This window comes from Ranitomeya imitator, chromosome 7, assembly GCF_032444005.1.
Source record: "Ranitomeya imitator isolate aRanImi1 chromosome 7, aRanImi1.pri, whole genome shotgun sequence".
In the NCBI taxonomy this organism is placed as follows: domain Eukaryota; kingdom Metazoa; phylum Chordata; class Amphibia; order Anura; family Dendrobatidae; genus Ranitomeya; species Ranitomeya imitator.
Genome location: NC_091288.1, coordinates 193,854,924 through 193,870,499, shown reverse-complemented (window position 1 = coordinate 193,870,499; position 15,576 = coordinate 193,854,924). Strand labels below are relative to the sequence as shown.

Genomic DNA, 15,576 nt, shown 5'->3' with positions numbered 1-15,576 from the left:
TATTTTCCCCCTCTCGCATTTCTTCCCATGAGACTTAGATGGAGTCCTATAACGTAAGGAGAGGAGATCGTTGCGTTGGTTCTATCCTTCCATCATGAGCCATCCTGAGCTGGGCTCGCACTGTTCACGAGCCCTATTGCTGACCACATACTGTAAGGGAGATGGACTTGATAGTTCGTGATTTGAACCAATTATATTGCATTTTTGTCTTTATTGTGGAAAAAAGAACATTTTAACGGAAATCTGTCAGCAGGTTTTTGTTATATAATCTGAGAACAGCATGATGTAGGTACAGAGACCCGGATTCCAGCAATGTGTTCCTTAAAGAGGCGCTCCCATCAAATAATTTATCCTTTTAATATGTTGCAATAATCTTTTTATTTAGCAATGTGTAATTACAATTGCTCATTTTGTCTTTCTACCCAGTTAATTATTTTCTTTTCCATTAGGTCTATGACATCATGTGATGAAAAACAGAGTAGCTGAATTCTTCTTAGCCCTGTGTAAAAAGAGGAAGTCTCTTTTTCCCTGCAAGAGTCATCATTAGAACTACAATTATTTATTACTGCAAAGTCCCTGGAAAGGGGATGAGTGGAGCAACAAGAGGAGGTGGAGCTGGACTACCAAGGACTTTGCAGAGATTTGGAGTTGTAGTTCTAATGATGACTCATGCAGGGAAAATTTTTTACTCTTGCTACATAGAGCAAGTTTTTAATCAAATGATGTGATAGGCCTAATGGAAAAGAGACGAATTAACAGGGTAAAAAGGCAAAATGAGCAATTGTAAGTACACAGTGCTATATAATATGATGACTGCAATGTATTAAGATAAAAACTTAGATGGGAGTGCTTATTTACTGGGCTGCTTGCTGTAGTTTTGAGTAAAATTGCTGATTTTAATTGCTGCAGATATAGCAGTTTTCTGAATGCTGAATTCTTAATAACCCTGCCCACAACACTAATTGGCCGCTTTCTGTGTACACTGTGCATAGACAGGAAGCTGCCAATTTGTGAAGAGGGCGGAGTTACACAAAGCAGGAGGACTATGTGGCACAAGACAACTAGTCCACTAGTGGTAATCTCCTGCTGATAAAACAGTGATTGTATTTAAACACACAGCATAGTAAGTGACACATCACTGGAATCAGGCTTTCTGTCCCTACGTTGTGCTGCAGTCAGATTTATACACCAAAAACCTGCTGAAAGATTCCCTTTAATCGTAAAGCAAGCAATGCTCCCTAAACCATGTCAAATTAAACTGTTATTTTTTTCACTATAATTTGCTGATAATGGCAAACATGCAATTTTAGCTAACGTGCCCCTTACGTGAATCTGAAATCATATATCTCTTTCCTTCCCAGTGAGGAGACGGGTGATTTTTTCGATAGAATGAAAAGCGTACTTCAGAAGCAAGAAAGCATGCAGCGGTATTGGAGGACCGAGGTACAGTATGTTCAGATGTTTGTGCCATTATTATTCCTCCGCTCCTAAAATAGCCGCAGTGTAGATCAGAGGTGTCAAACTGCATTCCTCGAGGGCTGCAAACAGGTCATGTTTTCAGGATTTCCTTGTATTGCACAGGTGATAATTTAATCACCTGCACAGAATGATTCCAGCACCTTGTGCAATGCTAAGGAAATCCTGAAAACATGACCTGTTTGCGGCCCTCGAGGAATGTAGTTTGACACCTCTGGTGTAGATGTAATGGAGATAGGACGAACTAGTGTAGAAGGCATACAAAGGTGTGTAGGAAGCGCACCCCAGGGGGTAGGAGGGGAACATGGGTGCGTAGGAAGCACACACAGGTGCGTAGGAGGGGAATATGGGTGCGCAGGAGGTGCACACGGGTGCGTAGGAGGGGAACATGGGTGTGTAGGAAGCGCACCCCGGGGTGTAGGAGGGGAACATGGGTGTGTAGGAGGCGCACACCGGTGCGTAGGAGGGGAACATGGGTGCGTAGTAGGGGAACACGGGTGTGTAGGAAGCGCACCCCGGGGGGTAGGAGGGGAACATGGGTGCCTAGGAAGCACACACAGGTGCGTAGGAGGGGAACATGGGTGCGCAGGAGGTGCACACGGGTGCGTAGGAGGGGAACATGGGTGTGTAGGAAGCGCACCCCGGGGTGTAGGAGGGGAACATGGGTGTGTAGGAGGCGCACACCGGTGCGTAGGAGGGGAACATGGGTGCGTAGTAGGGGAACACGGGTGTGTATGAAGCGCACCCCGGGGGGTAGGAGGGGAACATGGGTGTGTAGGAGGCGCACACCGGTGCGTAGGAGGGGAACATGGGTGCGTAGTAGGGGAACACGGGTGTGTATGAAGCGCACCCCGGGGGGTAGGAGGGGAACATGGGTGCGTAGTAGGGGAACACGGGTGCGTAGTAGGGGAACACGGGTGCGTAGTAGGGGAACACGGGTGCGTAGTAGGGGAACATGGGTGCGTAGGAGGAAAACATGGGTGCGTAGTAGGGGAACATGGGTGTGTAGGAAGCGCACCCCGGGGTGTAGGAGGGGAACATGGGTGTGTAGGAGGCGCACACCGGTGCGTAGGAGGGGAACATGGGTGCGTAGTAGGGGAACACGGGTGTGTATGAAGCGCACCCCGGGGGGTAGGAGGGGAACATGGGTGCGTAGTAGGGGAACACGGGTGCGTAGGAGGAAAACATGGGTGCGTAGTAGGGGAACATGGGTGTGTAGGAAGCGCACCCCGGGGTGTAGGAGGGGAACATGGGTGTGTAGGAGGCGCACACCGGTGCGTAGGAGGGGAACATGGGTGCGTAGTAGGGGAACACGGGTGTGTATGAAGCGCACCCCGGGGGGTAGGAGGGGAACATGGGTGCGTAGTAGGGGAACACGGGTGCGTAGTAGGGGAACACGGGTGCGTAGTAGGGGAACACGGGTGCGTAGGAGGAAAACATGGGTGCGTAGTAGGGGAACATGGGTGTGTAGGAAGCGCACCCCGGGGTGTAGGAGGGGAACATGGGTGTGTAGGAGGCGCACACCGGTGCGTAGGAGGGGAACACGGGTGTGTAGGAAGCGCACCCCGGGGGGTAGGAGGGGAACATGGGTGCGTAGTAGGGGAACACGGGTGTGTAGGAAGCGCACCCCGGGGGGTAGGAGGGGAACATGGGTGTGTAGTAGGGGAACACGGGTGCGTAGGAGGAAAACATGGGTGCGTAGTAGGGGAGCACGGGTGTGTAGGAAGTGCACCCCGGTGGGTAGGAGGGGAACATGGGTGCGTAGTAGGGGAACACGGGTGTGTAGGAAGCGCACCCCGGGGTGTAGGAGGGGAACATGGGTGTGTAGGAGGCGCACCCTGGTGCGTAGGAGGGGAACATGGGTGCGTAGTAGGGGAACACGGGTGTGTAGGAAGCGCACCCCGGGGGGTAGGAGGGGAACATGGGTGCGTAGTAGGGGAACATGGGTGCGTAGGAGGAAAACATGGGTGCGTAGTAGGGGAGCATGGGTGTGTAGGAAGTGCACCCCGGTGGGTAGGAGGGGAACATGGGTGCGTAGTAGGGGAGCACGGGTGTGTAGGAAGCGCACCCTGGGGTATAGGAGGGGAACATGGGTGTGTAGGAGGCGCACCCCGGGGTGTAGGAGGGGAACATGGGTGCGTAGTAGGGGAACACGGGTGCGTAGGAGGGGAACATGGGTGCGTAGTAGGGGAACACGGGTGTGTAGGAAGCGCACCCCAGGGTGTAGGAGGGGAACATGGGTGCGTAGGAGGGGAACATGGGTGCGTAGTAGGGGAACACGGGTGTGTAGGAAGCGCACCCCGGGGTGTAGGAGGGGAACACGGGTGCGTAGTAGGGGAACACGGGTGCGTAGTAGGGGAACATGGGTGCGTAGTAGGGGAACACGGGTGTGTAGGAAGCGCACCCCGGGGTGTAGGAGGGGAACATGGGTGCGTAGTAGGGGAACACGGGTGCGTAGGAGGGGAACATGGGTGCGTAGTAGGGGAACACGGGTGTGTAGGAAGCGCACCCCAGGGTGTAGGAGGGGAACACGGGTGCGTAGTAGGGGAACACGGGTGCGTAGGAGGGGAACATGGGTGCGTAGTAGGGGAACACGGGTGTGTAGGAAGCGCACCCCAGGGTGTAGGAGGGGAACATGGGTGTGTAGGAGGGGAACATGGGTGCGTAGTAGGGGAACACGGGTGTGTAGGAAGCGCACCCCGGGGTGTAGGAGGGGAACATGGGTGCGTAGTAGGGGAACACAGGTGTGTAGGAAGTGCACCCCGGAGGGTAGGAGGGGAACATGGGTGGGTAGGAGGGGAACATGGGTGGGTAGGAGGGGAATACGGGTGCGCAGGAGAGGAACACGGGTGGGTAGGAGGGGAACACGGGTGGGTAGGGGGGGAACACAGGTGCTTAGTAGGTGCGTAAAATCTGTCTTCAGTTAAAACAGACTTCACCATTACCGGTGGTTCTAGACTTATGAACATGCAGCTTACCCAAATGGCTGCAGAATCGTCAGAGCACATTTAGGGCATAGGGGACCAAGAGATTCACCAATTCAGTGGCACCATAGACCCAAATCCTGTTCTTCAACCTATTGCATTCCAGTTGTTTAAAAACTACAACTCCCAGCATGGCACGTCAACCCAAAGTTGAAGACTCGACCATGTTTCTAGACCTACTCCGCATTAGACCTAATATAACAACCACTCACTTATTTATTCCCCTTTAATAATTTTTTTTTTTTTAATGGAACCCTCCTAAACCTCACAGCCTGTAATGCCTGATGACCAATCTTTTGTATTTTTATCCATACGCAATATAAATGTATGCAAAACTCTGAGTAATAGATGTTATTTTGCATGAGCAGATGGTCAGGGACGTAAAATAAGTTTTTTTTTTTTCAAGTTTTATTGCAGATAATCTTTTGATTTTTCTTTCCAGGGTGTTTTAAATAACAGCATCCCACCTCCTCACGAGAACACGGGCGAACACCGAGCCACAGACAAGCTGAGACCGTCCAAAAGAGAGGTGAATGTATGCAAATCGAAAAACTTTGCAGCAATGTTTCTGGCATTAAGATTTAATAAATATATATATATTTATTTATTTATTTTTTGAGCTCGTGAGAATGCATCAAACATCTGCAAGGAGTTTGTATGTTCTTCCCATATGTGTGTGGGTTTCCCCCTCCTTCTCCGGTTTCCGCCAATCCCTCTAGTATCTGGGCCCAATATGATTAGAATTTGTAAAATCAATAATGAACTACACAATAGCTATAAGTCTAAACATAATAAAACTCTTATATATTTTTTTCCAAGCTGGAAATGCTGTATGAGGAAATTCTCTACACATTAGTTTATATGGCCGGCGTCGTATCCTCTGAACATGTCGCCAGTGAAGAAGAACTGTATTACTACCTTCAAAGGGTATGTGACCTCTGCTTCAATATAACATATATAATTATCATTCCTATAAATGTGTCTCCTGACCTGTCTTTAAAAAAAAAAAAAATCATTGCTAATAAAAATGCATTTTCCATCACTGCCATTAACATCAGCACCACGGTCAGCTCACTCAGTATTACCATGAACACATATGATGTCAACCACTCCAAAAACTAATCTTCAGTCTAAAATATCTCCTTTACAAGGAATCTGTCACCTGTGTTTGTTGCCTAATATGAGAGCAACATAATGTAGAAACAAAGAGACCCTGATTCCAGCGATGTGTCACTTACTGGGCTGCTTGCCGTAGTTTTGGTAAAATCATTGTTTTATGAGCAAGAGATTATCACTAGAGGACTACACAGGTTATCCACAGCTCAGCACTCAGAGAACTGCTAAATGTGCAGCAGATAAAACTGATTTTTATCAAAAGTATAACAAGCAGCTCAGAAAGTGACACATTACTGGAATCAGGGTCTCTGTCCCTGCATCATGCCTTTCTCAGATGAGGCAGCAAAAACCTGGTGACAGATTCCCTGTAATGGACATGAACCTCCTAAGTAAAATTATATCCTTACTTGAAGGTATAAGTAGGATACTTAGGCTGCCCTATTCTTAGGTTGCGTGACTTTGTGTGGCTGGTGCTTCTCCATTACTAACCCGTGGGCTTGATGTCAGCGCCAGCTGCTGATGTCAACCCCACAATCCTATTACCCCAATTGCAAACACACCAGGGCAATTAGAAAAAGAGCTGAGGCTGAAAGCCAGAATTGGTGTATCTAATGGATTCACCATTTCTGGGGAGGCCGAGGGCTGGTCAAATTGGGCTGGGAAGGGGCCAATATCTGTGGCCCTTCCCAGCCTATTAATATCAGCGCCCAGCTGTCTGCTTTGCCTTAGCTGGTTGTTAAAAAATAGGGGAGACCCCTAAAAGAAAAAAATTACATTTTTTTTTTTTTACATCCGAGAGTTCACTATGGGATGTAAATTGCTACCAGACTCAAGCGGTGGCTGATCTAACAGGAGAACATAAGGATAGGACGTTGACCTCAAACTACCGTCTTTCACCTTACCTAATCTGTTGGGATAAAATCTGGGGGTCCCCATGTACATTAGGTGGTCGGCTGGCCATGTCACAGTCAGCATGGTTCCATCTCACTTATGCTAATGTGTATGAAGGCCTATGTTCTGTGACACCCCATACCCTACGGCAGGAATCCTTGGACCCAGGGTGATATAAGCCAAATTCAACAGAACGACAAAGTCCAGACATTGCATCTGTACTATAACTGGTAAAACGCACCAAGTCTGCCATGGGCACTGGTTGCAAATGTTTTATGTTAATTTCCCATCAAAAATGACAGTACAAACCCCATTCACATGTAGCAAATATAACCCTGGGTATTTGACGATATGCAACAGGTCTATATTGTTGCAGATTTGCAATGCCAATGAAAAACCCAAAGAACATTTCTATCTAGATCTCGAGGTCTCAACATGTCCATGAATTGCAGACAACACATGATTTCCATATGAACTGTGTAATACTTGATTTCTCCAGTGGTGGCGCTGCAGGGAAATTAAACAACTTCTTCTGTAGATTACATCTGATCACAAGACATCTGAGTAGCAGGACACTCTATGATCAATGGATTTATGGTGAACCCTTCTAGAAAACAGTTTGCCAAAAAACTGACAACCTTCCGAACACATTTAAAGTGATAAATGTAATTTTCCCCAGGCATCACTTCCTATTATGCACCCCTCCCTAATCCAATTTCCTTCTAGTTCCTAGACCCTATATATTGGATGCTCACATTGAAGAGCTAAGGTTTTAAGCTCGGCCATAGCAATGATGGCAGCACATTCTGCCTCTAGAAGATGCACAATGCAAAGGTTTCCATGTGACAACCAGTGACATTTGCTTTAAGCATCCATCCCTTTAAGCAGAAAGCCTGTGGACAGTCATTGCACAAACTCCATGTCATGATGCAACGGAGACAAAGGCAATTGGCTTTGGAAATGTCATCCTGCACTTGCTGAGCTGCTGCCTTCAGAGAGATTGCCAAATTGCAGGGAAAACATGGCAGGTTGCACTCGGCTACAGAGGATAATTAGACACCAAACATATATCCCCCGGCTTCGTACTCCTACCATAATAATGCCTTGCTAGCTCTCTCTTCCTCAGTACAAATATATATTTATTTTCACAGGTTTTTGGAATGAGCGAGATTGACCACGAGTCCATCCTGATGCGTGTCAAAGAGTCAAAGGTAAAGTGATTACAAAATGTGCGGCCATGTTATCTGCTGGATATGAAAATAGTGTGAACCTATCACCATGAGAGCAGGGGTGGAAATACCATTGGTGAAACCTGCCCAATAAATAAGGAGGCCAAATCCACCTTCTAACCAGGTGGAATTGGGCATCATGATTTACTATTGGGCTATAAAGGGCCCAAATAATGTTCATGCACAAGGACCATCTCATCTCTGTGTCCACCAGTGCTTAAGAGGACCCTTTAAATTAGAGGATATTACTGATAATACTTAATAACATCCAGTCAATCAGTCCGGACTTCTTAAACAGAACTAGCTGTACGAAGACCAGGCAAGGTAGCCCAGGTTGCCCAATTGCGTTAGTACAATGCGGCTACCCTTATCTTAACTTGGTTAAAAGGGTATCTCCATCTTCATAAATGATCACCCCGGGCGTTGAAGAAACAAGACAGAAGAAGAATCAAAGCCTTTCGAAATGTGGTGTTGGAGAATGATGTTATCAGTACCATGGATATCAAGAAGAACAAATAAATCAATTTTGGAACAAATCAAGTTAGACATGTCACTGGAAGAAAGAATCACCAAGCTACGACTTGCCTACTTTGGACACATCATACAACTACAACCTACTTTGCACACATCATCACTGGAGAATGACAGCATAAGAATAAGAATAGAATGAACAAGATGAAAAGGAAGACCAGCAACCTGATGGCCTGATACAATCGGAGAAGACCCTGGTGGATCTATCTAGGCTTCCAAAAGATCGATCTTCCAACGGATCATTCATCCATCAAGTCGCCATGGCTCGAAATTGAGCCGAAGGCCGTTAAATAAATAATAAATAAATGACCACTTATCCATTGAAAACGTGATAATTGGTAATTTAGTGTTTAGCCTCAAGACCGCAGTCAGGAGAAATCTTATGAAGTAACGGGTTGCGCATGTGTCCTTCCACTCCATTACAAGTCCTTGGCATTGATGATGGCTGAGATTAGCTCAATACTTGGCTATCTTCAAATATTTAGTGCCGCAGACTTAGGATTAAGCGGCAGGACGCATGTATGTATTGCATGGTGGGTGGTAAAAAGAGTATTTGCTATAGTTGAGCAAAACGATTCCCAGGACTTTGGTCTAGCGGCCACGTTTGTACTCTGTGCCAGATCACTGTAAGCTGTGCACTACCTGCTGGCATCCAGAGCGCTTTTTCTGATAAGTAGGCGCTCTCCATCTCAAGACTATGTCACATCAAAACGTTGTTGCGCCGTAGGTCCTTCTTAATCAGAACAGGTGCCAGGGTTGCCAGCAGTTTGTTGGAATTTCACAGTACGGAATATCAAGGTCCGGCAAATCATTTTACTCAATTCTAGTGTCTACAGTTTGGCTTTACGCAGCCTTATGTATTCTGTGCTTCTATAGGAGAAATATAAGATCACAAACTTCAAACCGTTCCAGCTTCAGATCCTTACCCCATAATATGGCCACGGGTACGAGATCTTGTATTGTAGACTGAACTAGGAGTACAGTGAACCTCTCCAAAATACCACCTCTTTATGCAGACCAGATTTCCGCCCCATCATATATTATGCACCCTTGTCCTCTTCTTTGATAGTACCACTCCTCTAAAGCTGATCAGCTGGAATTGTCCAGAGGTTCATTCTTAGAAATGACCATGCCATCAATGTGCCAGTTTAAATGGGCAAAGTAGGAAGCTGAAAAAAATGTTAAATTACCATTTGGCCAATCATATCATGCACTTGTAATATTAGCCAAAAAATACTGAAAAATCCAATGTGATCACACTATTGTCAGGCCGTAGTCTGCCACCAGCTCTTATGAACGTTCGTATAATATCGAAATGATGGTCTTTCAAAACAGTCCAAGTTGGCCATTTCATCGGACTTTTATTTCATGTGTACAGACAGCTCAAAAGACCCGTGTTCATTGCAATTTTAGGTCGTCTCAAAGAGGTTCCCCTTCTTTCTGTAGAGAATAGAAAAAACGCGATCAAGAGAAATATGAATGTTACACATCTGTGCAATGGACTGTGTGCTATTCTACAATGTACCTACAATATAATGATGAGCTCAAGTAAAGAGGAGCACAATGTTCAGGTTCTGAGGTCTCCAAAGCAAAGTACATGGAGCAATTAAGGCATTTCAGGGGGCGATGAGTGTTTTTAGTCCATACAAATGCATCCTTTGGAGACGTCAGATCTACAAAAATACAGTAAACAAACTGCAGATTGTGAACATTACGCAGGTCAAGTAGTTCATGGTAAATATATACTTGCCGTAAATATAACAGTTACGGCCTACACAGTAATGACATCAAGGCACAATGAATACAGCTCTTCATATCTAGTCATGCTAGCCTTCCTTGCAGGAAGAATATAGAATATTTGCTTATAGTTGTACATTACTTAAAGCGTTATGTATGAGATCAAAGTCTTTTTATCTACCTTTCTTCCCACCTCTGTAAGCAGGGACGTAGCTATATTAGGTGAACGTTTTCAATTCCATGCGGGCCCTGGGGGCCCAAGATTCAGGAACCTTATTCATAAACTAGATGTTGGTGCTGAGGGGTGATGCTGTGCCTGTAGATTGGTATGACCTGAAGCCATGGGGGCTTTGCCTTGCAGCTTGGGTGCCACTGTGCACCATGATGCTCCCCCTAATGATCCAGGGTAGCTTCAGCACCTTTTGGGTCAGGGACCCACTGAGAGGTTCATGATGACATTGTAGTGGGCTTCATACAGTCTGATCAGAATGTTAAACTAAGAACCTCATGTCCATATTAGTAATTTTTTGCATAGCTGGAATAGATCCATGTATGATTTTGGGTGTGCAGTTCATGTATTTTTTTTCTATGGTTATAGCTTATTCATAATCCACAGTGACGCTCTACAAAGAGAGCGATTTTCACACTGGAGGACCCAGCCCTTCTGTGCATTAAATGGACAACTGATTTTCAATAGGAACGGTGTAATGCTTTACTTCTCCTGCGGTGGTGCTGTAGGGTAATTAAACACTTTATCTTGAGTCCCTTCTCAGGCAATCACTGTGATCAGCTTAACAGTAGTAAGTTCTACTAAATAAGCATTGTCTAAAACCTCTTAAAAGTTGAATACTCCTCACTTAGGTTTTATTCCCATGAAACGAAGCAATCGCGCCCTTCAGGAAGAAGCAATTTGACCACACATGAAGTGTTGAGGCTACGTTAGACGACCTCTTAACATGTCCTTATTTTAAATCCAAATACATATTAAATTGAATTCTTTCAAATATTTTTTCTAATAGACCGCCGACAGACTTGGCAAATGCAGGCATATGATGTACATTTCATTCATCTTCAAAAGCTGATCTTCCCTTTATATTTCTTCATTTGATGTTCCTTTCTTCCAGGCACCTATCTACGCTTTGAAAGTCACAGTGGTTCAGGCCAGAAATCTTCTTGCAAAAGATGCCAATGGTTAGTATCTCCATCATTAAAATGATGAAAAGTCTAAATTTCTCTCTTATTTTTTAGCGTTATATTTTTCTATTTCATCCCAACATCAACTTACTTATTTAGCTCTGAAGTCAAGTTGAAGATTATCGTTGGAAGCTGCGAATTTCCATTATGTTGCTCTTCTTTCCTTTCTCTGGATCTCCCAGATGTTGACGTACAAATGAGGTAACCTCTGTTGCTTTCCAGCTGTTGTTGAACTAGGCTTGCTGGAATATATAGTTCAACAACAGCTGGAGAGCCACAGGTTGCCTAAGCCTGGTCTACAGCTGCCACCATCCCAAAGATATTGTGAGTCTGGTGGGCATACACCCAACATGATGGCTTTCTCTATATATATATATCTAGCTATGGTCTAACCTTTTATTCTTGGTCAACAGGTGCCAAAGGTGTTGTCAGTTTGGGTCGACATTGACCAGAATTGCTTTTCTTTCTCTTATCCGTATTGAACTTCTCAATTTATGGGTTTGCCATGACTTTAGAATAGACCATCAATATCAGCTTAGTGGTGGTACCCCCACAGATCAGTGGATTAATAGTTACTCCATTCACAAGTGACACATCATCTTCATTTTTTATTACCTAGCGCAATTCTAGACATTTTGTGGTGGCTGTGCTTGGCATTGCAATTCAGTCCTATACACTTAAACGGGACTGAGTTGCAAAAATCGGGGCTCAATAAAGAGAATACATGCAGTTCTTTCCAGAGCAACACTGTAACTTTGCTCAAAAATTAGTGAAGATCTATCTATGAGTTCCTAAGGATAAGCCATCAATGTCTTGGGAAACCCATAAGATATTACACTGCTTTGTGTTCTTTAACCAAAAAAGGTAGAATCCATTTTTTGGCAATGATTGGCACATTGTAGCTGTGTTAATGTGTTCCAAATATTCAGGTCTCTGATCTAAATATTGCTCTCTATATCTATGTATACTTGCTGCTATGTTTGTATAGTTTCTATGTATATTGATACCTACACATTGGAAGCACTGAGGCAAAAAGCTGAGAAACCAAACCTAAGCTTGGTCAACAGTTGCCATCATCCCAAATTCATTATTAACTTAGGTCAACATTGACTTTTATAGCTTCATTCTCCTGACATCTGACTATGGTCAATATTTCCCCGGATGTTAACTACTCTTCCTTTATCATTACTATGTGTGATTTTTGGAGTTCTACAAAACATTCATTTTCATTTATGGACCATTAAGAAAAATGAATTTCGAGACATTAAATTGCCTAGACTTTAGTTGCCATAACTTTGGGGAAATAATAAACGTGGGCAGCAGATCTCTACATAGGTTTTGTTTTCTTGTAATACCGGACTCTGGTCTGAATACTCAATGTTTATGTGTATCTGCTATGTTTATTATCACAATGGGCACCATCCTAATGGCATTGTCCGTTTGGGTCAACATTGATCAGCATGACTTTTCTCTTGAAACCCAACTATGGTGCGTATTTGACATGAGGTTACCTCCTTTTCTCTAGATATAGATATAATAAAAAAAGATACCCATAACGCTGATCCAGTGACCATGTCGGTAGTCAATGGCCGCCATACCAGAGTTCTTTAAACTGCCTTCTACCTGTTGCAATTTCTGGAAGCTCTTCTAAATTGTAGGCCAGGCTCAACGTCAACCTTGCAGTGTAAAACACAGGTCACCTAAAGATCAAGAGTGGTTCCAGGGATTACATAAGTAGGAGATGGTTCACCAGGCTCACGTGCTGCAGCCTAGAAACACCGATATGGCCACTGTATCAGGGTCTAGTGAACGTTTTGATCATCTCTACAATTTATACATTGGATATCTGCAAATCATTGACTAGCAGAGAACTGTGAAGCTAAATATCATTAATTGACTAGGCATGGCCAATAGTTACTGTGAGTGTTGTCAATGTGGTCAACAGATTTGTACATTGTTCTTGTTTCTTTACATGCCTGACTTGAATCGAAATAATCTCATCCAAGTCTATATATACCAACTTGTATGTTGACATACAGTGTATGTATATGTCCACATATTGGAAGTGAAGAACTGAAAAACTAAGCCTAAGCCTTGTCAACAGTTGCCATCATCCCAAAGGCTTGGTCAACTTTGGTCAACATTGACCATCATTGATTCTTCCCGTAACACTTGTCTATGGTTCATATTCAACCTGAAGTGATCTAATAATAATCAGTTGTTACTCATTGACCAGCAAAAAAACCTGATAAGCTAAAGATTGTTAATTACCTAAGCCTGAAAAGAAGTCCCAATGATCTCAAGGATGTTATGAATGTGGTCTACAAATACTTGGCTTTTTCTCTTGAAATGACCAGTTCTTGTTCAAATATTCTTTGTGTCTACGTATTCATGTTACTATGTTGTGTATGTATATTGACCTAAGAATTGACCCAAAAAACATATGTGGTAATCACTACACGCCTACTATAAAAGCAATGTATAAATACAACGCTCTTCGCTTGTGTTCTATGTAGCTTTTTATCCACAACCAGTTTTCGCAAGTATGGGATCTTTGCCAATGTCATAAATGATCTGATCAAGATACTGAAAGTTGACTAGAAGGTTCACAAGATGGTGTGATCTCCTAGTTTAATGCGAGCTGTGCACACCATGTAGATAAAAAAAAAAAAATCTTTCCTCTTGATTTTATATCATCATTTTGCTTATACATGTAGACCACAGCAGGGAATGTAAGAGAAAATATTGGCTTCTTCTAAATCACAGGAGGATAATGGATCTTTCAAAAAAAAAAAAAAAAAAAAATCCTGACACATGGCACACTGTGTGCGAGAACCTGTGCGCAATATGTGTTGCCATAATTGGGTGAGGACACAATCGGCGCGCTGTCTATCCATGTTGTGTTATATTTGTAAACATTTCCAAGTGTGCCCGCGTTCGTTGTACGGTAATTAAATTCCGTGAAACATTTATTTTTGTTGTCATGGTTTCCAATAGAAAGTAGTCTTCCCATGCTGATTCTAACGAGGATAATGATGGTTTGAGCCATGGTGGCAGTATCCACCAAATGGGGTGGGCACCTGGGTGGCACATTTAGGACTGCAGGAAGCCACTATTATTGGCAATATACTGTACTTCCTTACCCAACGCTGCCCTAACATAACCAATTAGTAACACAGCTCTGCTGATATCTGATGAGAGGGAGACACTGGAGGGGAAATGGCTGCCAGTAGGCTGTTCTCATGCAACCCTCTGGCTGCTGGACGTAAAGGAATAATTTGCTTAGGAAAAACAAGACCAGGTAAGTGTGATGTGCTTTACTATAAGGCTACGCTATGGGCACTAAAAGTCTAAAACTATAGAGACATTTGCAACACGCCATGGGGACTACTGTGAGGACGCTTGGACTGGCCCACCGGGGAGTCAAAGGATTCCATGGTGGGCCCTAGCGGATCTCGATAATTTGTCCAAATGCACTCAGCGTGGCAGAACATTCCTCAAGCAGCAAATAAAGGCAATCCGTCAGCAGGTGTTTGCTTTGTAATCTGAAGACAGCAAGAGAAAGCTGGTTGAGACACAGAGTTGAATGATGTGTTATTTATTACCCTGTGTGGTGTTCTTTCCTTATAGTCAAGGTTTCATCGCTTTGTCATTTCCTGGACTACATTAGTCTGACAACGCCGCCTCCCCCCGTGATAATAAGCTCACTGTCAATAGACAACGTACATATAGAGCCTGGTGTGGGCGGGGTTATCTGTGGTGTGGGCGGGGTTATCGGTGGTGTGGGCGTGGTTAGCTTTCTCAGCTTTGCTGCATTCTAAATCTAAAAGCTCTGATTGTGTTAGAACGACTGTACCCACTAAGCCAAGTGATACCTCGCTGGATTCAAGGTCTTTTTTTTCACATTATGCTGCTCTCAGATGAGGCAGCAAAAACCTGTTGACAGATTCTCTTTAATAACCTTATTAAATGTGAAGATTTCTGTGCGTGGCGCTAATACTCCACACTGAATACATCATGATGCTTTCAAAATGTTGTTTCCATTTTTTTTATCAATTGCATGTCAGTAACCTGTCTATCCATCCTGTGATTTCCATAATGCCATGACTTTTTTCCTTCTTGGTGTTAGTTTCAACATTAAGTAGGGTTTATAAAGAATGCCACAGGTTATACTGCTGTGTTTCTTTATAGACCTAACAATTCTGTTATCTTTTTATAATTCTGCCTTTGCTCCCAGCCCTTTTTCTTTATACGGTATAGTTGCTTTAGCTATTTGTGTTTTGTGCATTTTTACTATGTTTTTTTTTAGCTATTTTTACATAGGTTGAAAAAAGACAAGTACTATCTTCACATTACCAGCGCTGGAAGTAATATATATATTTTTTTCATTATTCTTAGTTCTATTTTGGGTGTCAGAA

General features: G+C 44.0%; 1 protein-coding gene across 1 annotated transcript in view; it reads left to right on the top strand.

Annotated features, from left to right (window-relative positions):
- BAIAP3 (BAI1 associated protein 3) overlaps positions 1-15,576 on the top strand; it is a 236,132-nt gene that overhangs the window by 117,772 nt on the left and 102,784 nt on the right. The window contains exons 3-7 of the mRNA XM_069734301.1: positions 1,362-1,443; positions 4,903-4,989; positions 5,280-5,387; positions 7,619-7,678; positions 11,089-11,155. Of these exons, the coding sequence (XP_069590402.1) occupies positions 1,362-1,443; positions 4,903-4,989; positions 5,280-5,387; positions 7,619-7,678; positions 11,089-11,155 (404 nt within the window). The remainder of the gene's footprint in view (positions 1-1,361; positions 1,444-4,902; positions 4,990-5,279; positions 5,388-7,618; positions 7,679-11,088; positions 11,156-15,576) is intronic.